The sequence below is a fragment of the Thunnus albacares genome, chromosome 21 (assembly GCF_914725855.1).
Source record: "Thunnus albacares chromosome 21, fThuAlb1.1, whole genome shotgun sequence".
NCBI classification, from domain to species: domain Eukaryota; kingdom Metazoa; phylum Chordata; class Actinopteri; order Scombriformes; family Scombridae; genus Thunnus; species Thunnus albacares.
Genome location: NC_058126.1, coordinates 14,640,771 through 14,663,162, shown reverse-complemented (window position 1 = coordinate 14,663,162; position 22,392 = coordinate 14,640,771). Strand labels below are relative to the sequence as shown.

The 22,392-nt window shown below is 39.7% G+C and overlaps 2 protein-coding genes and 1 long non-coding RNA gene across 4 annotated transcripts; 1 reads left to right on the top strand and 2 right to left on the bottom strand.

Annotated features, from left to right (window-relative positions):
* The first annotated feature begins 6,164 nt into the window (after positions 1-6,164).
* LOC122972835 (somatomedin-B and thrombospondin type-1 domain-containing protein) lies at positions 6,165-10,121 on the top strand. 2 transcript variants are annotated; one of them, XM_044340188.1, is made up of 5 exons: positions 6,165-6,870; positions 7,686-7,880; positions 7,974-8,052; positions 8,600-8,783; positions 9,163-10,121. In XM_044340188.1, exons 1-5 carry the CDS (start codon positions 6,645-6,647, stop codon positions 9,424-9,426), a joined length of 948 nt encoding a protein of 315 aa, XP_044196123.1. In that variant the 5' UTR covers positions 6,165-6,644; the 3' UTR covers positions 9,427-10,121. The 2 variants fall into 2 exon arrangements, with proteins under 2 accessions (XP_044196123.1, XP_044196124.1); XM_044340189.1 differs by having other exon boundaries at positions 6,166-6,870; positions 8,600-8,776; positions 9,163-9,514.
* On the bottom strand, positions 9,606-15,249 carry terf1 (telomeric repeat binding factor (NIMA-interacting) 1). Its single transcript, XM_044340187.1, has 10 exons — positions 15,024-15,249; positions 13,677-13,772; positions 13,134-13,261; positions 12,780-12,866; positions 12,530-12,679; positions 11,226-11,338; positions 11,110-11,136; positions 10,832-10,929; positions 10,568-10,647; positions 9,606-10,454 (listed from the first exon to the last, which is right to left on the bottom strand). The coding sequence occupies exons 1-10, from the start codon at positions 15,229-15,231 to the stop codon at positions 10,296-10,298; spliced, it is 1,146 nt and encodes a 381-aa protein (XP_044196122.1). The 5' UTR covers positions 15,232-15,249; the 3' UTR covers positions 9,606-10,295.
* A 1,636-nt stretch (positions 15,250-16,885) lies between these two features.
* LOC122972667 lies at positions 16,886-22,165 on the bottom strand. The gene is made up of 4 exons (XR_006399810.1): positions 21,948-22,165; positions 21,756-21,822; positions 19,702-19,777; positions 16,886-17,612 (listed from the first exon to the last, which is right to left on the bottom strand). It is a non-coding gene; the product is annotated as an uncharacterized LOC122972667 (long non-coding RNA).
* Positions 22,166-22,392: the final 227 nt, after the last annotated feature.

Here is a 22,392-nt window from a genome sequence, read left to right as displayed (position 1 = left end):
GGACTTGAAGAGTCATGATTATAGTATATACCAATTAAACAGCCAGCCATCTATAAAACAAACCTGCCATGTGAGTGCGAAGTACAGATGATAATTGGCAGATGCCACAGCAGCAAGAACAACCACAGATATGGCCTGAGTCACTTGATAGTAAAACTCAAATACTGCATGAACAGCAGCAGGGGTAAAGCACAATGTTATGAAAAATCATAAAACTACAAAACAAACACATTAAATATAAAGAAAGAAGTGTTCATGCCTAGGATAAAGTGTTGTTTTTTTGATGATTGATGTGTGCTATCTCTCCACTACAGCCATCCTCAGTGGGGAAACAGAGCCAAGATGGCCACTTCACTGTCATTTGAAGGATGAAGGTGTACTGCAATGACTGAGATCATCTAGTATGGAGGCCGATGGGCTCGGAAGTTACAGATCAAGGCCTTTTGATTATCTGAATGACTTTCAAGTGAAAGATCAAGGTTTTTGTTTCATTTCTTTTTTGTGACATTTCTATTTCATTAGACAAAGTGGAGACAGAGGAGGCAGGAGAGGGGGGGGGGGTCATGTCATCTTGGTTGCTATGGCTCAATGAAAACAACTGCCAACTGTGTTTAATTTCAGGGAGTGTATATCTTCAGCTCCCTGTTAAATACAATTGTGATGTTGTCAAACTGTTTGTGTCCGTTCCTCCCTCCCTCCCTCCCTCCATGTGGACGGTGAGATGTGTATTTCAGGGACACGCAGTGACCTAGAAACACAAGAGCCATCCCCTTATTCATGCTAAGTGAAGGGCTTGTATTCACGCTCAAACGGAGGCTGGGTCTCCCTCTTCTTGCAGGGTTTTTAACCGTCCCTTTCAAGTGTAGTGAAACAAAATGACCTGGAACAAACAGTCAACAATGAGGTCTTTAATAAGAGCCTTACTGGGGCCTGCCCACAAGTGGTTTATCGTTTCACTGTAATTCCACAGAACCAGACCAAGAGTACAGTACTTATTTCAATCAACCGTGGCCAATTTCAACTGTTTTTTTTTTTTTTTTGAGCCGATTATGCAAAAATGCCGCAATGGAACATTTAAGATTCAGGTGCAGTTCAATTTTTTGTTAATATTAGCTACTAAAATCTTCATGTCCCAGCTTAACCAGTGTTACACTGAAGAATAGCCAGGTTGTGTTACTGTTTCACCTGACTTGATATTGTGCCAGTTGACTCTATCAGCGGGGATCAGAGAATGTAGCCTGTCTGCCAAATTTATAACTTTGCCAACGCTTCAAATCCAAAATGCCCTAAATATGCTTAGCCAGGTTTGGTCTAGGGACAAAGATCAAAACGCGCTTTTTAATATGTCACAGTGCGCGCACACACACACACACAAACACACATACACATGCACAAACTTTCTTTTAAAGTCTCAGTGGATCTGATATAATTTGCTATTTGTTTAAATATATGTCAGGATTGTAATTGATTGATGTAGGATTTTTCGACCCCTCACAACATATCCTAAGCATCATATCCACTATTTGCGAAGAAATTAACACGAAAGACCTCCAGACAACCGATAAAAATTCCTCTTTTATTAAGGCAATAACTCTTCTATCTCTTCTGTTGTGAAACTAGTTTGGGCTCTTAAAAGATTCTAAAAGATAGTTACACAGTGATCAAAAACAAATGATAAAGCAAACAAGTGGCATGTGTCAACAGCAACTCCTGATCCTATAGTAATCTGTGTGTCTGTGTATTCAAGAGGGGCGCACAGAGGTCAAATCTTTGTCTTTGCCATCATATAAACACAGCTGAGCTGAAAACTTTGTCAAATCTATGGCAACAGTGCTCATTGTGCTGCAAATGTTGACAGGTTTCTTTGATTGCGCTCTTTGTCTGCAACCTCAAGATCATTTTTTATCATTTAAGAATGTTTGCTTACAAGTTTTCACAGCTGCCAGGTGAGGAGGTTTTTTTTGTTATATTTTTCTCCCACACATTCCTAACCTCAAAAGTATCAGTTATTGCCTGTTATGAGTGAGATTTGACATTTTTGCCAACAATATGCAAGTCAAAGCACGACTGAGAAAATTCTATGAATGATTTTCAGTGCCAGTCCTTGATGTATGGCTTTATACACTTTGCCCTTGGCAGAGCAATACACACACACACATACACAAACCACAAGGGCCTTCCCGTTGCTCTCTGACATTTCACAATATGATTTATGGAAATCCACAGTGATAGATGCACCCTCTCTCCTAGTCATTATCATTACCTGAAGTTTCATTTCTCTCAGAGGCAGAGGTCAGTCCCACTCCCCACCCACATATCTTGCCTCATCTGCCCGCTGTTGCTTCTAATGTCCGCATTGATTTACATACTGGTTGATAGGTGACTGATGAGGGGGCAATTAACGGTGATGATGTCAAGCTTGTGCAGGCGAAAAACTTTCATTAATATCACTGTCTTTGTGGTCATTACACCGGCAACGCTCTAAGGCTGCCAGTCTTATCTATTCCTCTCTACGGCATTGGTCCTGGAGAGGCGTATTATCATCCATAAACGATCAAACAGTAATGACCTGTAATGAAGGGAGCATCATTAGTGGGATGTACTGGATGGCTTATCATAATAGATGCTGTGTGATGTGAAGTGTCCCTATGAAGAGCATGGACTCACTCAGGGTCATGGTGAAAGTAATCCTCAGGTACAGGGCAAATATCTATATCTCCTCTCTGTATCGCTTAAGGTATTTAAAGAAAATCTCAGTATTTTTTAAATGGATTCACCCACTGAACCTCACTTTTTTTAAATTTCCAAGATCTACATCGGCCTGGAAATTGTGTTCTGATAACACAAGCCAAGTCAAACAACCACCTTCTCAACTCTTTAAATAATGACTCATGTAGCTTACTCTCTGTGTCACCACTGGGTACATCAATCACGAGGAATAAGATAAAAGACTCACCTCCTCAAATGCCATTACATGGACGAACGCACAGCTAAGGTGCACACACTGCAAAAAAAAAAAGACTGCAGCTCATAAACAGATATTGTATGTACACTCACTTCCTCCTACAGATGTACACGTGGAGGGAGGAAGTTGGAGACAGCTAGCAGACAAAGAGGTCCATTCATGAGACAGAAACTGACTGCACTCATTAGGGAGGAACAAACATGACCTAATTAGACTAACTTCTTTGATTAAATAGTTTGTTAAGGTTAAAATTTTGAGGTCAGAACATCAATCACCAGTAGAAAAGTGAGAAGAATTACAATAAATCCCTCTTCAGGAGCTCTATGGGGAAGTGGACTCAGCCATGTATACTATATGTTTGCATTGCCATAGTTAATATTTTACACAAAACTTGACAAAGGTGACATCATCATCATAACTTTACAACACATTGATTGAGATGAAAAAGTTGAATGCATAGCATTTGTCAACAAAGGTTCTGAAACTATAGCAACCCAGGTCAGCCGTTACCATGGGGACAGCCATGGTTTGCATTCCCCATATAAGTGAGATTGAGCGAGGATTCACCCTGCCGTCTCCTTGACGCCCAGTAAAAGAAGTAATGGCACACACACTATTCATTCCTAATTAAACCCAACCAGTCTCTTTTTGTATGTCTTACTATCTCTGCCCTTGTCTTTGTCAAATGGTCGTGTGTGTCTGCATGAGATTGTGATGGACCGAGTTTGACGACTATAAACACACATAGTTACTGTTCATCATCTTGAGATACATTAACACAGGCTTGATCTCCTTTCTCTCTTTACTCATATACACTAAGAAACTCCAAGAAGGGTGTATTACTGCGGGAAGGCTGATTGTCTTTGACAAGTGCACAGTAAGGGCAGGAGGTCCGGGGTTGGGGGCATGTCAGATGTAAAACACACATGCTTTGATGTGCACTTCCAACGTGCTGACGCCATAGCAAACTGATGCAGCTGTAAGTCTTGCATCAGTGGACGGATCAAATCAGCACTGAAATTGTACAGTGTGTGTGTGTGTGTGTGTGTTAGCCTTAGTGACATTTGAGTGGCATCCCCTTCCTTTTCACAATTTGTAAGCATTACTAGACTTACAAAATGAGATATCCACCATTTGGGAAACAGGCACCTTCTCAAATTAATTAACAATACATCATGTTTTATTTTTAAGTATGCAACATAAGCCAGGATTATCTATCATATAAAAGTGTCACATTTAATATTTGTATATTAACACAGTGCAGTAGTTTTACATCTGAGGTCAGTCTGAGTTCACCCCCTCAAACTTTAATATACACTGATTCAGACACATGCTCCTCAATCCGCCCAGTGATGCCGCTGTTGATGATTATGGTGAAGATGAAGGCTATTACTGTCGCTTGACCTACCTGCTCCATAGCGAGAAGAAGAATCAAAGGACCCAAAGAGACCCCCCTCTGCTCTCCACAAGCTGTTTTTCAAAGCAGAAGAGGCAAAGTATCCACATTATAACAAATATCTGCTCCTTCTATAGCAGTGGGTAAAGGGAGGCCTCATTCCCAGCTAATGCTCCCTGCAGAGGCCTCATTTGTTTCCCATGAGATGGAGGAGGTACTGCTCAAATAAAAGCTGACCCTATTTGGAGTTCACAACATCCTCAGACATTCAGGCTCCTTGAACAAACATAACTGTGAAAAATGCTTTTTGCCTGGGTACTGCAGAATTACAAATGTCTAACTTAAAATTCACACGTATGGGTGTCACTTTTTATTAGTTATCGGAAAGCTCTAATCTTAATCACATTAAGATACGAGTGGAAAAAGGGCAAAGTAGCATGTAGGTTATCAGCTTTTATACACTGAAAACATCACAGAGGACATGGTAAAAATTCTGTGTCCTTTAAGCATGTCTCAATTTCACTCAGCAAATCTAATACTCCTGTTACTCCTGACAGCTATGAGCCCCATCTTGATGAGATAAAACAATTAGCCTTGCTAGACATGCCTCTGCAGAATTATAGTATATGAAATGAGTCTGTCACCTACAGTTTGCCCCCGCTGTGCTCTAAGAGTTATAAATTACAGCCACACCCCTGTCTGCAAATGGTTATATACACTGGTGGTCAAAGACTCATTGTTTTAAAATATTAACCTGTGGTAGGCATGCTATCTCATTGACAATTTTTGAAAGTAGTGAGTCATTTTCGGAAATAGGCTTATGTGCCTTCTTATCTGCCTTCTTATCTGCAGAGAGTTGGATGAGAAGACAGATACCGCTCTTCAATTTGTACACTAAATATAAAGCTACAGCCAAGAGACAGTCAGCTTAGCTTAGCATAAAAACTAGAAACAGGGGGATAGACTTTGCCTGGCTCTGTCCAAAAGTTTAAAAAAAGCTGTTAGCATGTCTACAAGTCACAAATTAACATGTTATATCTTGCTTGTTCACAAAACTCAAAAAAACATCAAGTTGTGGTTTTACAGGGCTTGACAGACTATTTCTGGGCCAGGTGCAGTGACTTCCTGGAGTCCTGACATCATAGTGAGATTGCCAGCCAAAAATTCATTTTTTTTATACTTTGGTTTTTGTATGGATTAAACAAATGAGATATAACATGTCAGTGAACAATAAATGAACTTGCTGGTGCTAGTAGGCTAGTTGTCTTCCTGTGTTTCAAGTCTTTATGCTAAGCAAAGCTAACAGGCTCCTGACTGTAGCTTCATGTTGAATGTACAGATATTGAGAGTAGTATGGATCTTTTCATCCAAGTCTCATTAAAAAAAAAAGGTATTTCCCAAAATGTTAAACTACTATCAGATAAACTGACAAACTAACCAAGCAAATGTCCAAAACTATGAAAGTGGAAATCATGTCTGATGTGTTGAGATTTTTGATAGATTCCAGTATGCTGAAGAAAAATATCAAAAAGGCAGTGAGGTGAGAACCAAAGGGTGGCTTTACAACACTCAGCGGGCCCCCTGGCACAATTGTCTGGAGGTCTGCCAACTGCTCACATTCCTCCCTTTCTTTTGGGACTCAGAGGTCTGGGGTGGCAGAGAGCGGTTGAACAAGACTGGCATCAGGGTCACAGCAATTCAGCAGGGAAAGTGGCGAGAAGTGATATGAGAATAAGGCAGGTGAGTAAGAGAAGAGAGAGAACTGAAGCTGGGGGTGGGGGGGTGGGGAGTGAGGTGGGGGGAAACACACACCAAACTCACCAGCTTACCCCTCCCTTGTCCTCATTGTCTCCTCCCGTGTGTGATCGACTGGAGGGAGGTGCTCGGCCGGGAACAGGGAGAGACACACGAGCTCTGAAGGAGAGTATGCACACACAGTATGAGGGACATGGGAGTCTGATTAGAGCTGGAATGGGGTGTTCTGTACTGTAGGTCACTCTGCAGACCTTTTTCTGGAGGGAAACTGAAGGGCTGGACACAGGAGACGGATACAGGAATTCCAGGTCACAAGGGCTCCTGTGGCAGAGCAAAGTCTTGGCTGGGTTGGGCTGGTATTCCAACCTCTCCCTCTCACGATCATGAGCATGACAGAGGTAGAGTAGGAGCAGAACGGGGACAAACACATCGAGAAGAGGAGAACACCTAGAAGTAAGAGTGGTAAAAATCGCATATTGGGGCAACCAAGGGGTCGACTTCTGCTCTGACCACCTTTTTCACTCTTTCATGATGGGATCCTCTGTGGAGTTTACCTGCTTGTTGCTGGTGGTTTCTACCCTGGTGAAGAACCACTTGGTTTCTGGGGGTTGTTTGGGGAGATGCTGCCGCGGCAGAGACATGGGATGTGTGACCACTGACTGGAGGATGGACCGTGTGTATGGGACATGCTACTGCGACGAGGGCTGTGTCAGGACCAAGGATTGCTGCTTCGACTACTTCACAGAGTGCCCAGGTGAAGGATGAGTAGAGAGCAGTGCTCTGAGTGTGCTGTTTATTGTTGTGCATGATACCAGTGTGACATAACCCTTTTAATCTGTCTGTTTATTGGACAGAAGATAAAGAAAATTGCTGTAGTAAGATCATATTCAGTGCCAGGTTGATACTAGGCTGCTTATCACATACTGTATCTCAACTGACACATAGCTGGTAGTGTGGATATGTTCCCCATACATGTGAAATTGTTTGTGCAGGCTGTGCCTAGCCTCATTTCAGTGGACTAGCCCACATAATGGAATTAGTACAAATATTTGAAGAATGTGATTCTGTCAATCAGTTGTAGCAATTACAGTTCCAGTCAAACAAGCAGAGCGTACCTAATATGCGTTATAGGCCGGTAGTCACTAAATCTGCTTGCTTAATACATCAAAGCCTGATCATCAAGCACAAAGCAACCGAAAAGAAAAATCACAGGACTTGGTGATTGAATGGGTTGCTCACTTGGCCGGCTCTCAAACCACTTGTAGTAGAGCAGGAAACACTAATTCTACAAGTCACAATCAATGCTTCATTGATTTAAGTTATTTCCAGGATATTTAGCTCCATTACAGTGTTCCACAGGAAAACGATAATTATGCAATCTGCAACAAAGCTGCAAGCTTTTACTGTTACTGTGTCTCAGAAGTCACCTCTGTGTACACTGTGACCTGTAGAAGTCAGTGTTAGGCCAAATATCTCTGGGTATCTCCTCAGATCAACTTTGCGCTCGCCAACACAGAGGTTATGTTTTAATAACACTCTTTCTCTCCCAATATGGGTGCCAACCTGCAGCTCAGGACTGCGCTGTGAGCGAATGGAGCTTTTGGAGTGGCTGTGCCAAGCCCTGCCAACCTTCAATGCGAGTGCGTGTACGTCACATAGAGCAGCAGCCCAGTAACAACGGAGAGCCCTGTCCCAGCCTGGAGCAAAAAGCCGGCTGCAGGGAGTACAGAGACTACCATGGCGCCCACTGTGGAGTCGAGTCAGGTATACAAAAGCAAAAAAAACGTTGTGATTTTGCACTTTAAATAGGTTAAATCTGAAGTGACTTAGAAACACTTAATTGGTTTCTCTTATCAGGTCTTGCATTCATCACAAGCATGGAGTTTGGCAAGGGGAGGCCCAAGCATGACAACTATGGAAACCCCCTGAACCCTGGGTAGGTTTCATATCATGCTCTTATAAAGCCTCCTTGAGTACTCTAAAGCTGCACATGACCTCGGATATCTTTAAATTCAAGAGTTGAAAAGTTCATGAGTGTTGTCCGGGGTTAACCTCATTTTAGTGTGAAAAAAAAACAGCCCACTGTTTTCTCCATCTCAATGAGCTACCTGTGGGTGTTTGCTCACCTGGATGTCTGTCCACAGACCATTAAATATAGCAACGTCAAGAGACCGCCCACAACCCTTTGAAATGAAATACTCAGACTTTAGTAAGGGCTGTGACATATAATGAACACACACAAAGGTCTGTATGACAGTAGGTGAGGTACTGTGAACAATTTATGGTGTATCTTTAGGCAGAATTATTCCCATTTCATATTGGGTGTGTTCATGCTACATACTATGCCAGTCACAAATTGGGTGATGATGTCCCTCCTATTGTGTACATTCAGTGCGTCCTTTAGTTCTCTGTCTTGATTTATAGTCTTAATATCACATGAATAACTGTTGTGACCTTTATGACCATGCCCCTGCTCCCCTCAGATTCTGTGTTGAATTCACACTGGAGTCGCGGACACCCCACTGCACAGTGCACAACCAGCCACACACACACTGGATGCGCTACGTGACAGAGGGCTTTAAAGTGTGCGTGGCATGTGAACCACCTGCTATGCGAAACAATAGTGGCAGCTGCCAGGGAGACGGTCAGCAATCAGACAAGTATGAAGTTATGAACCTTTTCTATGTGTGTTCTTTAAGCTGTTATAGTTAAGGTGGAATATTTGTACATGCCAAGTTGTTTCTTCAAACCTGGATTGCTTAGAAAGGATTTGATATAAAAACAGCATTTTACATTCCATTTTTTCTAGATTTGCCATTTTATCAGACCAAACATTTAGAAATGAAAAATAAGCAATTCATGAAATGGTCTTGACCAGGACAAATGTGAGCAGGATAAGTTCTCACCTCCTTCCACAGTTACTTAATATATCACTCGAGCAAGGCAGTAAATCAATGAAATGTCAGCATCTTGTACTGCACAGAGATATATGAAATGTGTGAAAGTATGCATATGGTGGTGTGAAAACCATAAACCTGTGTTGCAGAAAAGCTGTGCTCCGCTGGCAGGCAGTGGGGTACCCTCAGTGCAGCGGCACATGGAAGAAGATCCAGAAAACCCAGCGGTGCAACTGTCCACCACAACACAGCTTTGTGTTCATCTGAGCCACACAAAGCACCACTGGAACATGTGCTCTGGTGTGGGGTCCACAATGACATTTCACAGTCAAGGTGCCCTCATTGGTGTAACTAAAATATGTTCCAATCAGGTGCCTCAATACAACAAGCTTTCAATACGAAGCGACACATAGCTTGAGGCTTGACAGTTGTGCATTCCAATCATGTCTCTACTAAATATGCTACACATTTGATATAAAAATATCAAATCACTGCAACCATCATGCATGTTTCCATTGTTCTGTGTAATGTGACTGCACTTTGTTGCACATTGTCTTATATCAACTTTTTCTAGTACACAATCACATCACACTTGATTTTGCATTACTTTATTGTAACAAGCCACATTTTTTATTTTATTTGTCAATATATTACATAAAGGACCAGTGAGTAGGATTTAGTGGCATCTAGCATCTTGCAACCAACTGAATACCCCTCAACTGAACCTATGGTGGCCGCGAAACTTGTTAAAAACATGAAAGACCCTCTCTAGAGTCAGTGTGTGGTTTGTCTGTTCTGGACAACAATAGAAATATGGTGGACTCCGTGGAAGAGGACCTGCTCTCTATGTAGATATAAAAGGCTCATTCTAAGGTACCAAAACACAACTTATTTTCAGGTGATTAAACAATAATTAAACATACTTATGAATATTATATTCCATTTCTGCCAAGATGCCACTAATTTCTACACACTGCATCTTTAAAAAAGAAGAAATAACTTAAAATATTATATAAAAATACTTCACATGTAATTTTATTATGCTTTTGTAAGAAAAAAAAAAAAAAAAAAAAAGATTATCACTGTTCACTGTGTTGAGTGCCCTCTAGTGGTATATGTTCCACTGTGCAGACAGGAGCAGAAAAACACCAATAACATAAATGTACATCTTCAATTAAGCTATGGGCTGAATATCAATTGAATGAGTGGATCAGCTAAATCTATGTTTTTATTTACAGATAAATTGCTACATTGTACAAGTTAGAGGCACTCTCCCTCTTCATCAGACTTTGTGTGCCCTCATTAGAATTCTCCAGCGGTCTTTGAGCATGGTACCAGTGCGTCCTTCAAAGTCATAATCCAATAATATGCGAGACCACTTCCCCTGGCCGTGACGTTTAACGCCATCCTTGAGGTTTTTGTCCATCTGGGCGGTCCACTTCTAAACAAAGGAAAACATAATCTCTTAGTTATAGGTTTTGGATTTCTCAGGAACCTTGATTTGGGATTAATTTTATTTGACACAACCTCAGATGTGTATTTGGTTCGATTTACCTGAGGTCGTTTTCTTGTTTTTCTTGATTCTTGTTTAATCTTCGAGGTGTCCAATGACCTCTCAGACAGCTGTGATAAGTCTGTTGGTGGAAGGTTTAACATTCATTTTAGCTGCTGTTAGGTTTATTTACACTTTGAAATAAACAATGAAAGATAACGTATCCCAGGATATTTTTCACGAATGTAGATATTACATTGACTAATACCAAAATACATGTTGCTTTATAAACAGAAATATCAACTGCAAAGGAAAATAAAACTTACCATTGTTGGACATTCTTCTGAGGGAGATGTAAGGCTTCTTGCAAGAATCAGGTTTCCACACATCAGTTATTTTAGTTGAGAGAAGTTTCCGTTTTGTTCTGCAGAGAGGCAAAACAGTGTGTCAAAATGACCTGTTTTACTCCACATAATGCCCTTCATTTGCATGTTCAGAGCAACTTACTAAATTTGTATATTCACCAAAACATTTCAAGAGAAACCAAAATCCACAAATAAGATTACTTATTGAAAACAGACCTTAACACTCAAATTCTACTAACCTCGAACAAACAGCTTTCTCCTTTTTTCTGTTAGGACAAGAATGTACAGTATATTGTTCAGAACAGAACATGAACATTTATGAATACAAATGCTTAGATTAAAGGTTATTTCCTACTTTGCGTCCTTTTTTGTTGATTCATTGGCCTTTTCTAAGAGAGAGATGTGTTGTGTCACCGTGTCCTCAAAACCTTCAATGTCCTGTGACGACTGGGCCATCTTTGTGGCTGCCTGGAGGACGGAGAGGCAGTCATAAAGACCAGCATAAATTATGTTTCAAAATATTAACTGTTCATAATCTTCCAGAACAATTAACTTTCAGGTTTAAGTATTGCTATAATGTCAAAACAAAACTAATGAGGCCTGTCATTACAATGCCCTTCTGAATTTAACCTTGGTCAGCGGCCATTATGTAAATCGTTCCTGAAACTTTCATGAATAAGCGAGTCTGATAGACCCTGAGGAGGGCTCTGCTGAATGTAGCAGTTTGCCCTTCCAAACTAATTTGATGACAAATTGTCAATTAACTATGACTGATAATGTCACATCAGCACATTCAGTTGGTCAAGGGGTCATTATTCAGAGGGGTGAAAACAAAGCTGAACAGGGCTGCGCACAAGATTGGGGAAATTTACTGACTGCTAAAATGTGCTCCTAAAACCTTGCTGTTACATAACTGAAGCAAAACATTAGGCACCTTATGCGTTTGCTGATTAAATCCCATGCAACTAAAGAAATCCTCCACCTCACAACGTAACAGTTGAGCAGCTTTTGTGCCTCACAATTCTCACCGGATCTTTTTTGATTAAAAGGACAGATGTTATAATCTATGACTTATTTATGACATGTGGCTGTACTTTTTTTTTTGCCAAATGAGTTCTCAAGCACCAAATACAGCTCCACTCAAACTATCCTTTCGCATTTGTGAGGAAGGAAATTCTCTTGGTCAATGTTTTGAACCAAGATTTAATAATTTCCTGCAGACTTACTTCTTATTTTTCATCCGTACAAAGCTTGATCCCTAATTTTACATTGGCATTAATCTTTCCGGGCCAGACATACAAAACAGACGTATTTAATTAAATTTTTTATTCTCATCATGAATAGACTGAATAACATCTGGCCAAGTCAGACTACATCAGCAAAGTTAATCCCACCCTGGGAAAATTTCCAAGTATCAGTGTAAAACATGTGCTTTGCCACTCTGTACAGCCACTGTTGTGCAATCGAATGGACTTGAAGTATGATTAAAATAAAATGTATCTTCTGAATTATTTAAAAAATATATTTACATACATGAATGCTGCCAGCCTAATGACTGGCATTAGTGATTAACTATGAATGAGAATTCTGTAATTAAGCCTTTAAATGATATTTTCACACAACAGTTTAATCAGGCAAAAAAATTGTCACGTCCTGTACCTTGAGAAGGAAGTCAGAGGGGTTCTTCTCCAGGTAGGTGTCCAAGAAGGACTGGATTGTCTCCAGCAGGCGGCTGAAGCTGAAGCTCATGAGGAATGGATGGTAGGTGTCCCTCTGTGTCACTATTGTTGTCAGCTTGACTGTCAAGTTCTGTTGAAAAATCTGTTGTTAAGCATTTAAATCAACCAAATACTCCATTGAATGTCCCTGTGCTTTTAAAAAGAGAAGATACAATAATAGAAATACACACCTGTGGGAATTCATGGTTGTTCTCAAACCACTTGAGAGCAGAAGAAGCAGAAGATCTTTGACCTTTCTCCAAGCACACAGCCACAGACTAAGAAAAGAACATCAGACACTTTACAATCAAAATAAGGGCAAAGCATTACCGTGTGACATCAGGATTTTAATATTGCTTATTCCTTGAACTAATGATATCTATCCATTATATCCAGCAGACTGTGGTATTCTCCACACTGACTTTTACATCAGTTAGTCACAGCACTACCTCATAGCTGGTCATTCTCATATCTTGTGTTTTGTTACGGTAAAAACATTAGATCAGTGAATAAAAATACACACCCCAAATATTTGATAAAATTACCTGGACAAGCAGAAGAATCGTAATGTTTTCAAACAAACTTTCATCTTCCGCTGTTTCTCTCAGCCGTGACCATATTTTGGCAGCAGACATAAGAGGCATCACGCTGTCATCCTCCTCAAATGCGACATCTGGGGGAAAAAGCAACACAGCAACAGTTTGTGGCATGGTGAAAATACCACTAAGGTTTTTGTGAGAGGGTGTACATCAACATTTTGTGCCTATGTATTATTAAAAAGGACCCATTATAGACTATTGCAAGTAGTTTGCAGAGCTCAACAAATGCTTACTGCTCATATAAATAGTTTTACTTAGAAATGTTCAGAGTGGCTTAAGAATTTTGCAGGAGCTGTATAAATGTATTGAGTGAATTATTAAATATGAATGAAAAATGTCTTTGGTTCTGAACTCCCCGGAGGCTTAAATTCCAGTCAAAAGCAGCAATGCAGGCTCATCGCTAAGGTTTTACCGCTAAATTAAAACTTAAGCAGATGTGGAAATGTCAAAGAGGAAGGTCCAATTGAGCTTCTGACCGTGATGTCTTACCCAACTGCTTTCCATGCATGACTCTTGCGAGGAAGGCACATATCACAGTTTTCTCATCACAGAGGTCTCCTTTGAGAGAGACACTCTGACAAATGGCTGCAAAGATAAGACAAAAATATTTACAAAACAGTGTTAACTACTACGTTTTCAAAAACATTACCAAGGCACTACGATAGAGCCCTGTAGTAGAAGAAGTGTAAATAAATTAACATTTCTCCCTTTCTCAGTGTTATTACATATCTGTATACAAATTAGATGTAGTTAACTCTGATAATAATCTGATAATGATAATTTGTTCATTATAGCTTTTTAGTTACTAATAACACTATAGTATTATTGTATGGCTGCAACTAAATATTTTTATTGCAGATTATTTTAATGATTAATAGTTTTGTCAAAAAATAAATTATATATATAAAAATAATTAGAGCAGCAACAATTAATCGATTAGTTGCCAACTGTTGCATTAATTGCCAACTATTTCAATAATCGATTAATTGTTTTGAGTCTTTTTTTTTTTTTTAAAGAAAATATACAAATTCTCTAATTGCCGCATCTCAAATGTGAATATTTTCTGGTTTATTTAGTCCTCTGTGATAGTAAACTGAATATCTTTGGGTTGTGGACTGTTGATCGGGACAAAACAAGACATTTGAAGACGTCATCTTGGGCTTTGGGAAACTTATCAACGTTTTTCACAATTTTCACACATTTTGTGTACCTAACAACTAATTGATTCATGGAATTAACGATAGGTCAAATCGATAAAGAAAATAATCGTCAGTTGCAGCCACAAACATAATACTGTCGGTTATTGTTACTGAGGGTGTTAGGCAAGTGACAGGCAAGACACAGCTGTATTTTCATTAAACATAGAGGTGTCTTTAAACTGCCTGAATTCATGTCATCATATTTATTGTGTTATAGTAATGCATTCGTTACATTTTACTCGTCCCTGCAGCTTTCTCTCTCTCTCTCATACACTTCTGTTTCTACATTGGATGTTCATCACTCTTTGTTTATATTCAGAAGCTGCTTGTCGTGCAAAGTTACCTGTGAACATTTCCAGCTCAGTGACAAGTTAACAAGGACCATTCAACAGTTTGATTACGTGCACAGTTACTTTGTACTTCCTTTATTAAGCATTGCGCACTTATAATAGCCCTTAGCGATATACGTTTTATTTACGTCATGAGATTCTTCCTGTTTTGCCAATTTGTGCGCGCTAATTATTTATTCAAGTCCACGAACTTTTAAAACTGTACTAAATGGTTACTGTTAACAATTATTCAACGCTAGGTAACTTAGCTAATGATAAATTAGCTAGCCTAGCTGTAAATAACTTACCCTTGAAAGTCGAAAGCGTTTCATTGAATGCATCAAGATTTCCTTCCTTGAAACGCCGACACAGACTTACAAACAAGAAGTCCTGCATCCACCGTGAAGCAACAGCTGTAACGCGGGAGAATTGAACACTTTCATCTGTATTATTTGGTGTGGCTGTTTCGTTGTCGAGCTCAGGATCCATGTTGTCTTTTTTATGAAATTGTTTCATTTCTTCTTCTTCTTTGGAAGTTGTTTGAGTTCCGCGCGCTTTATTAGTTTGGCCTCGCTTGACAGTCTTTAGCGCCCCCTGGCGTTAAGGAGTAGTAACTACAAAATAGCGTTTATATACAAATTAATTGGGTTATCATCCATTAACCAAAAATAAAATCCGCTGTAGAGTGCAACGAAATCCAATAAAACAGTCCTGGAATATTAATTTTCATATCTTTTGTTTAGACTCTGTCAGAGCAAGTTGATATGCTGATTTTTGCAAGTAGTGTTGTATTAGATTGCATTGCAGTTAAAGATGTTTCACCATAATGGGACATTAAGTCTGAGTATCAGGGGATACAGTTTCCACATAGGCAGCCAATGAAGTGGCATTACCGGTAAGTGGTTCTTATCCTACTATGCCATTTTCCGAAATGACACATTTTGTATCGCTTTGAATTGAGAGTTTAGAATATAAATTACTCAAGTTTACTAGACTCAGCTTATATAGCTAGACTGGTATGAATTAACTATCAGTTACAATTTTTTACAGTAAATTGATTCAAAAGCAAAGAAAAACAGAACAGCCTGGTCTCTTCAATCAAACTACAAATAACATGACTTTACACTTTCAAATTGCATGCAGTGCATATGTCAAAGTCCAAATATGTGTGCAGGTGATATGCCAATCCTTCCCAGGGAAGTGACATCAATATATTGCAACTTTCTTTTAGTTGTGTAGGGTTATGGTGAGTCTGCAAGACCCTTCTCTGACTTTTGGCCTATCAAGAGGAGGCAGGTTGGGCAAATGGCTAGATGATTTGTTGGCAAAAAGTTGCAAAAGCAGTAGGAGAGCACTGTTTGTTTTGGACATCCTTAATGTCATGTTGGGCATTTTAACGGGAGATTTTTAGCATCACATTGAGACATTATGACCGCATTTTACAGTTTTAACCCAAACCATGATCTTTCCCTAGCCCTAACCAAGTTTCCTTAACCTAACTAACAGTGTTAAATGAGACATGAAAAGGTTAAAAATGCAGCGTTAAATTGGTGTATCACTTACACGGAAAATTGGACTTTAGTGTATGCAGTGCACGCAATTTGAGAGCGCAATTTGAAAGTGTAAAGTTGTGTTATTCATGTGCAGATTGTGAGAATGGGTTGGACAGAAAAACCCCCCAGATACAATTAACATAGAAGGACCGCAAATACAGCAGGGTTTTACGCTAGCTTGGCAATGCACTTAGCACTCTAATGGTAGGCCAATTTCTCTAAAGGTACTAATTTAATTAAAAACTGTGGTTAGCGATCTCAAATATTGACAGGATTTATACAGAATGGAACTGATATTGCACAGAACAAGACACAACCATTAGATTACATTAGTACATCTAATGCATAAAAAAAAATTATCAAGGAGTTTCAGTAGATGCAGCCTACCGCATGTGCGCACACACCTATGTAGCTTAGCTGAACACATACACACACAAACCTCAAATGATACACAGGTAGGAGATGCAGACCCAGTAGAACAAATTTTCTAAGCTATGTCTACATTAATCTGTTACACTTGCCCTGAGCTAACATGTGACACAGCAAACCATAATCAAGATCAGATTTTCATATGTAGTGTTTTCATTGCATAGAAAATAAAGGGTGCAGCTCTGACATTAAAGAGTGCTGTAGTCGCATATAATGATGGTACATAATAAACATGTTAAGCAACTTTGTTCATGAGAGCAACATTCATGAGAGCAACGTTATAACATTACTGCCATGGGCCAGTATCAAATCCACAACCTTGCAATCTAACAGGCAGAGCTGAACATTACTAGGGCTTAACTACAGAGCCAGCAGGGGATCCCTAAAAGACACAGACACTCGATTTGAATAAGGAAAAACTCCTTAAAAAACCCCTTTCACAGGGTGAAAAATAGAGGAAACCTCGGCAAGAGCAACAGAGGAAGGATCACTCTCTTAGGACGGACAGACATACAATAGATGTTGTGTGTAAAATTATGATGGATTTATAATATATATGAAGAATGTGATGAAGAGGATGCCAAGCAGCTTTCAGGTGCCACCAGAACAGAATAGGACCTGAGCCACGCGACCTCCATCAACATGGAGACCTGGCAGGAAGACAGACTACACACGCACACAGGAGAGATTCACATCACTCCATATACGGCAGAAGAGACAAGAAAGACATTATTCACAGAGGACAGAGAGAAGGATAAAGACATCATTCAGAGAAAGAGACATGAGGTGAGGCTGAGCTCCTGCAGGATGGGGAACCGGATCCAAAACCTCAGGAAATGGCACTGACAGCCAGGGAAGAGAGGAAGAGGAGAGGCAGAGCAGTTCCAGGATGGATGCAGGTCCAGCAAGAGATGCCTGAGAGACAAGAGAGACCAGGAGGAGAAAATAGGGAGAGAGATGGAGAGAAGAGAGAGGGGCATACCGCTCGGACACTCATGTGCTTGTAGAACAAACAAAGAGAAAGTTAGAGAGATGCAATGGTTATCAGAGCAGTTGCAAGAATTAATAATCTTGTTGGCAGGACAGCACTTAGTGAATTAATTCAGACAGAAACCGAACCGCTGTGCAGTATAAGGTCATGAAGCACTCAATTAAAGGCAACTAATTGTAGGTTAAGGCAAAGAGATGAGTTTTAAGTTTATATTTAAAGGACTCAACAGACACAGATTGTCTGACGTCAGCAGGGAGATTATTCCATAAGAATGGGGCCTGATAGGAAACGGCCCTGCTGCCTGCTGACTCAAACAGAAAAGTAATAGCACACATCTGCTGAATGAGCTGCACAGTTTGACATCTGAATAGATTTTCTAGCACAAAGTATGCAGCAGAAAAGGTCCAAAAAATGTACAGAATGTTGAATAAGAAGACTTGTGAAGGACAAAATGTCACACAATGACTAGAATGTGTATTTCCTGATGAAAATGCATGTGATTGCTGCTGGTTGATTAGACTGCCAGCTGCAGCCGCTGCAATCAGCGGCTGCTACAAGCAATGAAACTTGTAACAGTCTGCAGCAAGTAACGTGCATATCTATCTTCATCATGGTCTAAGTTGTTTTAATGTTGTTCAGAGAGAAAACCATCTGACTTCTCACATGTTTAAAAAGACACACGATAGCATCCATCATGTAAATTGTCCAGACAAAAGATTTTCTGTGCAATTTTCACACCACTGCAATGCATGCTGGGAAGTATATACCATTACACTGACACTATTTCTAAACAACTTAATAACTTAAGAGACAAGGTAACAAGGAGCGGGGTTTGTGTGTGTGTTTGTGCATGCTAGTATGTAGGGTGTCTTCCTATGTATTGTTTTGGTGTGTGTGTGTGTGTGTGTGTGCGTGTGTGTGTGTGAATTGTGAATGAAACCTGAAGCCACTGAAGGTTTGAGTGTACTTACAGTTAAAAGAGAGAATCTCAATCGGCTGATTGGAACCAGCTGTGTGTCTCTGTGTCTGCATTTCCTTAAAAAGAGCAGACTTGCCAGGAGCAGGGATCAAATCCACAACTTTGTAATCTCATAGGGAATCTGGCCATGAGAACAGAGCTTAAACCACTGAGCCGGCAGACTAGCATTGACATGTTAAAAAAAAATTCCCATTTTGTTGAGGAGAAACTGATTTGCCTAAAACTAAAGCTTATAGCCCAGAGGTTTGTATTAGTAGCAGCAGGATTACCTGAGAATGAGGGTATGTAATATCTGCACACAGTGTTTGAAGAAAGAGAGAATCTGTAAATTTAAGAAACGGCAGTGACCATCTGCAGCGTGTACTGCAGTCAGTGAGAGCTGGAAAGTGTGCACCCTATCAATTAAGGTTTAGATCTCAAAAACTACTAGAAAATGCAATTTCTTGTCATGCCCTGAATATATTGTATTAAAAATTTAATATTAGAGATACAGCTATGATATCCCTAGAAGCGCATTAAGCCTTTGATAGGATAGAGTAGGGCTGTCTTTTCAATGTGCTCCCAAGATTTGGGATTGGAATACATTTTCTTAAGTGGATCCAACTTTTATACACAGACCCGACTGTTGAGATACTGACTAATAATAATATCTCTCAACCATTTAATCTCCAACACTCCACCGGACAAGGGTGTTCTTTATCTCCATTGTTATTTGCATTAGCCTTTGAGCCTTTAGCTATGGCCAAAAGGGCCCATGAAGGCATCTCAGGTATAACTATCGAGCATGAGCATCACATATCATTGTATGCGGATGACATCATATGTTTTCTAACAAATTTAAAGGATACCATTAAAGGATAAAGGATAGTATTAATTACAGTGAGTGAACCTAGCCCATTATACTACTAGAAAGGAAAAAACAAAAAAGGAAAACCAAAACAAAAAAAATAACAAAAACCTACACCAAGGTGATAACCTGGATGTCCACTTACCTGCCCCCACACACAGTCCCTTGGGCTGCCTTTCACACTAACCTGGAATCCTTTCACTGCGCCCAGTGGAGCATGCTGGTGCGAATCTGCTCTCAGGCTCTACTGACGGAGGAAACTGCTACTCAGAGATGAGAGAGAGAAAAAGACATGGTGGGTAATGATGCTGTTAAATGCAGACACAGACGGCAGTATTTGTGTAAAAACAACAACAACAAACAAACAAAAAAACTTTCGATGATTTTGTTGATCAGAATTTGCTAATATCCACAAGGCTGCTAATTATTTCTCATGTTTTGTTTTCTGACAATCATGACTTAACATGTTCATAAATCCTTTGTTTTGTTAAGATTATGAAAAAAAATTCAGACATGACCTTTTTCTATGATTTTTAGACGACAAAATATCAATGTGTGGCGGGAAGAAGGGGAGAGAACCATATTTGATGGGTGAATGAGACTGAAGACCAACTACACCACCTGGGGAATTGCACCCCAGTGAATATGTACGACTGGGAAATAGGCTTTACTAAATACCAATAACCTCAAGTTCAAACTTTAAGGCACACAGACTCGTTCACTGAGGGGACAGAGATGATAGAGATAGAGATGATTCATAATTTTCATTTTCATTTCATAATTCATATTTTTATTAAATCAAATAAGGAAACTGGCAATTGTGGCTGAAAAGACAAGAAGTAGTATATAAATAATATAAATATAAATAAAATATAAATAATAAAAATATTCTTTTATTACAATAGTATTTTAAAATATAATTAAAATCTTTTACCATTAAAAGTCTTTTTAAAGTGTACTTCTAGTTAGTTTACTTGTTTAGTTTTGCTAAATTCCTGGATGCCTATGGGATCATGATTATGTTATTTGATTCCATAGACACTCAACAATTGAGCCAAGATAGTCTGACATTGCTGTTTCACATACTTAAGACTACACGAAACACATAAAAAAGGTCTGTCTGAGCGCATTTCTTTGTTTCTGACTCTGGGAAATTGGGAAAAACAGTAGAATTCCCCAAAACTACTGTATCTCTGAATTATCTCTTTAACCAACCCTGGGTGTGAAGTAGCTAGTTGTTGCCAGCTGGGTACAAGCAGGGGTCTGATCAGCCTCTGCTGTGTTGCCCGGGGGAGGGAGTATGATGTTGAAAGACCCGAAACTCTGATGATCCCACACATATCACTGATGATGTGTCCAGCAGAATCAGAAGATGTTTTTCACTCAACCAAATCACACACATTTAGGCTATTCTATGTGATCTCCTTTTGATAACTAATGTAATACTTTTTCACTTCCATTCACCAAGCCTCCCCTGAAACTGTTTGGAGCCCAAATGGGGAGCCTCACCTCCCACTTTGAAAACCTCAGAATTGACCATTTTCCATATCAAATAGTTACGGTTAATTTTGGTGGCAAAGGCTCTGCTGTTTGAGGGAACTGTCAAAGAATCTGAGCAGCAACAAGCTAATCCAGAAAACTCCTTGCTTAAAGATCTCCCCCAGACATGTCATAAGATATATAAATATAAAAAAAATCTGCCTTGGATAATAATGCATCTAATATGGATTTTCACAAAAAAGTTTACTTACCCCATTCCTTAAAATGACATCTACTCCTTCCTCATTCAAAAACCCAGAATGTATGAATATGTCTGTCTCCCACTCTGTATATGTGAACTGGAGGCTTCAATCATTGACCACACTTGGCTTGTGATGTCACAAATCATGCTCGTAGGTACATGCCTTAAACTCAGATTTAAGGTGAGCACAGAGAAATGTTCCCCTTTCAAGTAAATGTGGAAGCAAATTCTGCACATACATCACTCTGAACAGTGAAGAGAACAACATCTACCCGAAGAAACAAGAAGAACATATTTTTGAGTGGAGGGGGGCTTTAAAAAATTTGAAGCCTCAGTGCAGATAGCATCAACATTTTGTCCGTGACCCACAAAAGTTAATTCTTTCCAGGACATACGCAGGTGTTTGTTTGTGCCCAAGAACAAGCATTAGTGAGAGCATGTTTTCCTGTATTTATATATGCAGGTATATTATTAATGTTTGCCTTTGTGTGTGTACTCACATGAAGGTGGGGATTCTTCAAGAAAACACAAGGCTCGATCATACACAGGATGCTCCTTGTAATGATTCTACAGCATAGACAAACAAACAAACAAAGAGATTTGATGAATAAATCTCAGGTACATCACACTGAATTATAGTCAGAGAAGGGAAATAATAAGACAATTAATTAATTAATTAAAGGAATAACTACCAAAGAAGACAATTTGAGCAATAAAATCATGAAGGAAGGAACAATGGGAAGAGAAAGGAGGAAAAGATGAATGAAGGATGTGGAGGTGGGCGTGGTCAGTAGTCAGCTGCAGGAGAGAGAGGTGTGGAGATGGCTTAGGAGAGCAGTGCCAGGTGAGTTGATTTGCACAGCTGGTGCTTGTTAACTAATTGTACTCTCCCTTTCAAATGCAGTAGTGTGCTGGGCCTCAGACGACTGCTGCACACCACAAAGACAGACCGACAGACTGGCTGTCAGGATTGTTTGGCAAGGGCCGAAACTATTATTTGGTGAGACTGAGGGACTCCAGAGACTCAACTGCATGCGCCAGAAGAAGCCGGGCAACAGCAGGCACATGATGGCTTTATGTTTAATGTTTATATTGAAGTGTGTGCATGCAGCAGAGAATAACAGGAGGTCTCTGTAA

Bases quoted from the DNA above. Each gene is read 5' to 3' on its own strand.
- LOC122972835 (XM_044340188.1), top strand. From the start codon at position 6,645: ATGATGGGATCCTCTGTGGAGTTTACCTGCTTGTTGCTGGTGGTTTCT. The intron at 8,053-8,599 runs GTAGGTTTCATA...TGCTCCCCTCAG, and splicing joins GGAAACCCCCTGAACCCTGG to ATTCTGTGTTGAATTCACAC. The intron at 8,784-9,162 runs GTTATGAACCTT...CCTGTGTTGCAG, and splicing joins AGCAATCAGACAAGTATGAA to AAAAGCTGTGCTCCGCTGGC.
- terf1 (XM_044340187.1), bottom strand. From the start codon at position 15,231: ATGAAACAATTTCATAAAAAAGACAACATGGATCCTGAGCTCGACAAC. The intron at 11,339-12,529 runs GTACAGGACGTG...TCCGTCCTCCAG, and splicing joins CCTCTGACTTCCTTCTCAAG to GCAGCCACAAAGATGGCCCA. The intron at 10,648-10,831 runs GTAAGTTTTATT...TTCCACCAACAG, and splicing joins CAGAAGAATGTCCAACAATG to ACTTATCACAGCTGTCTGAG.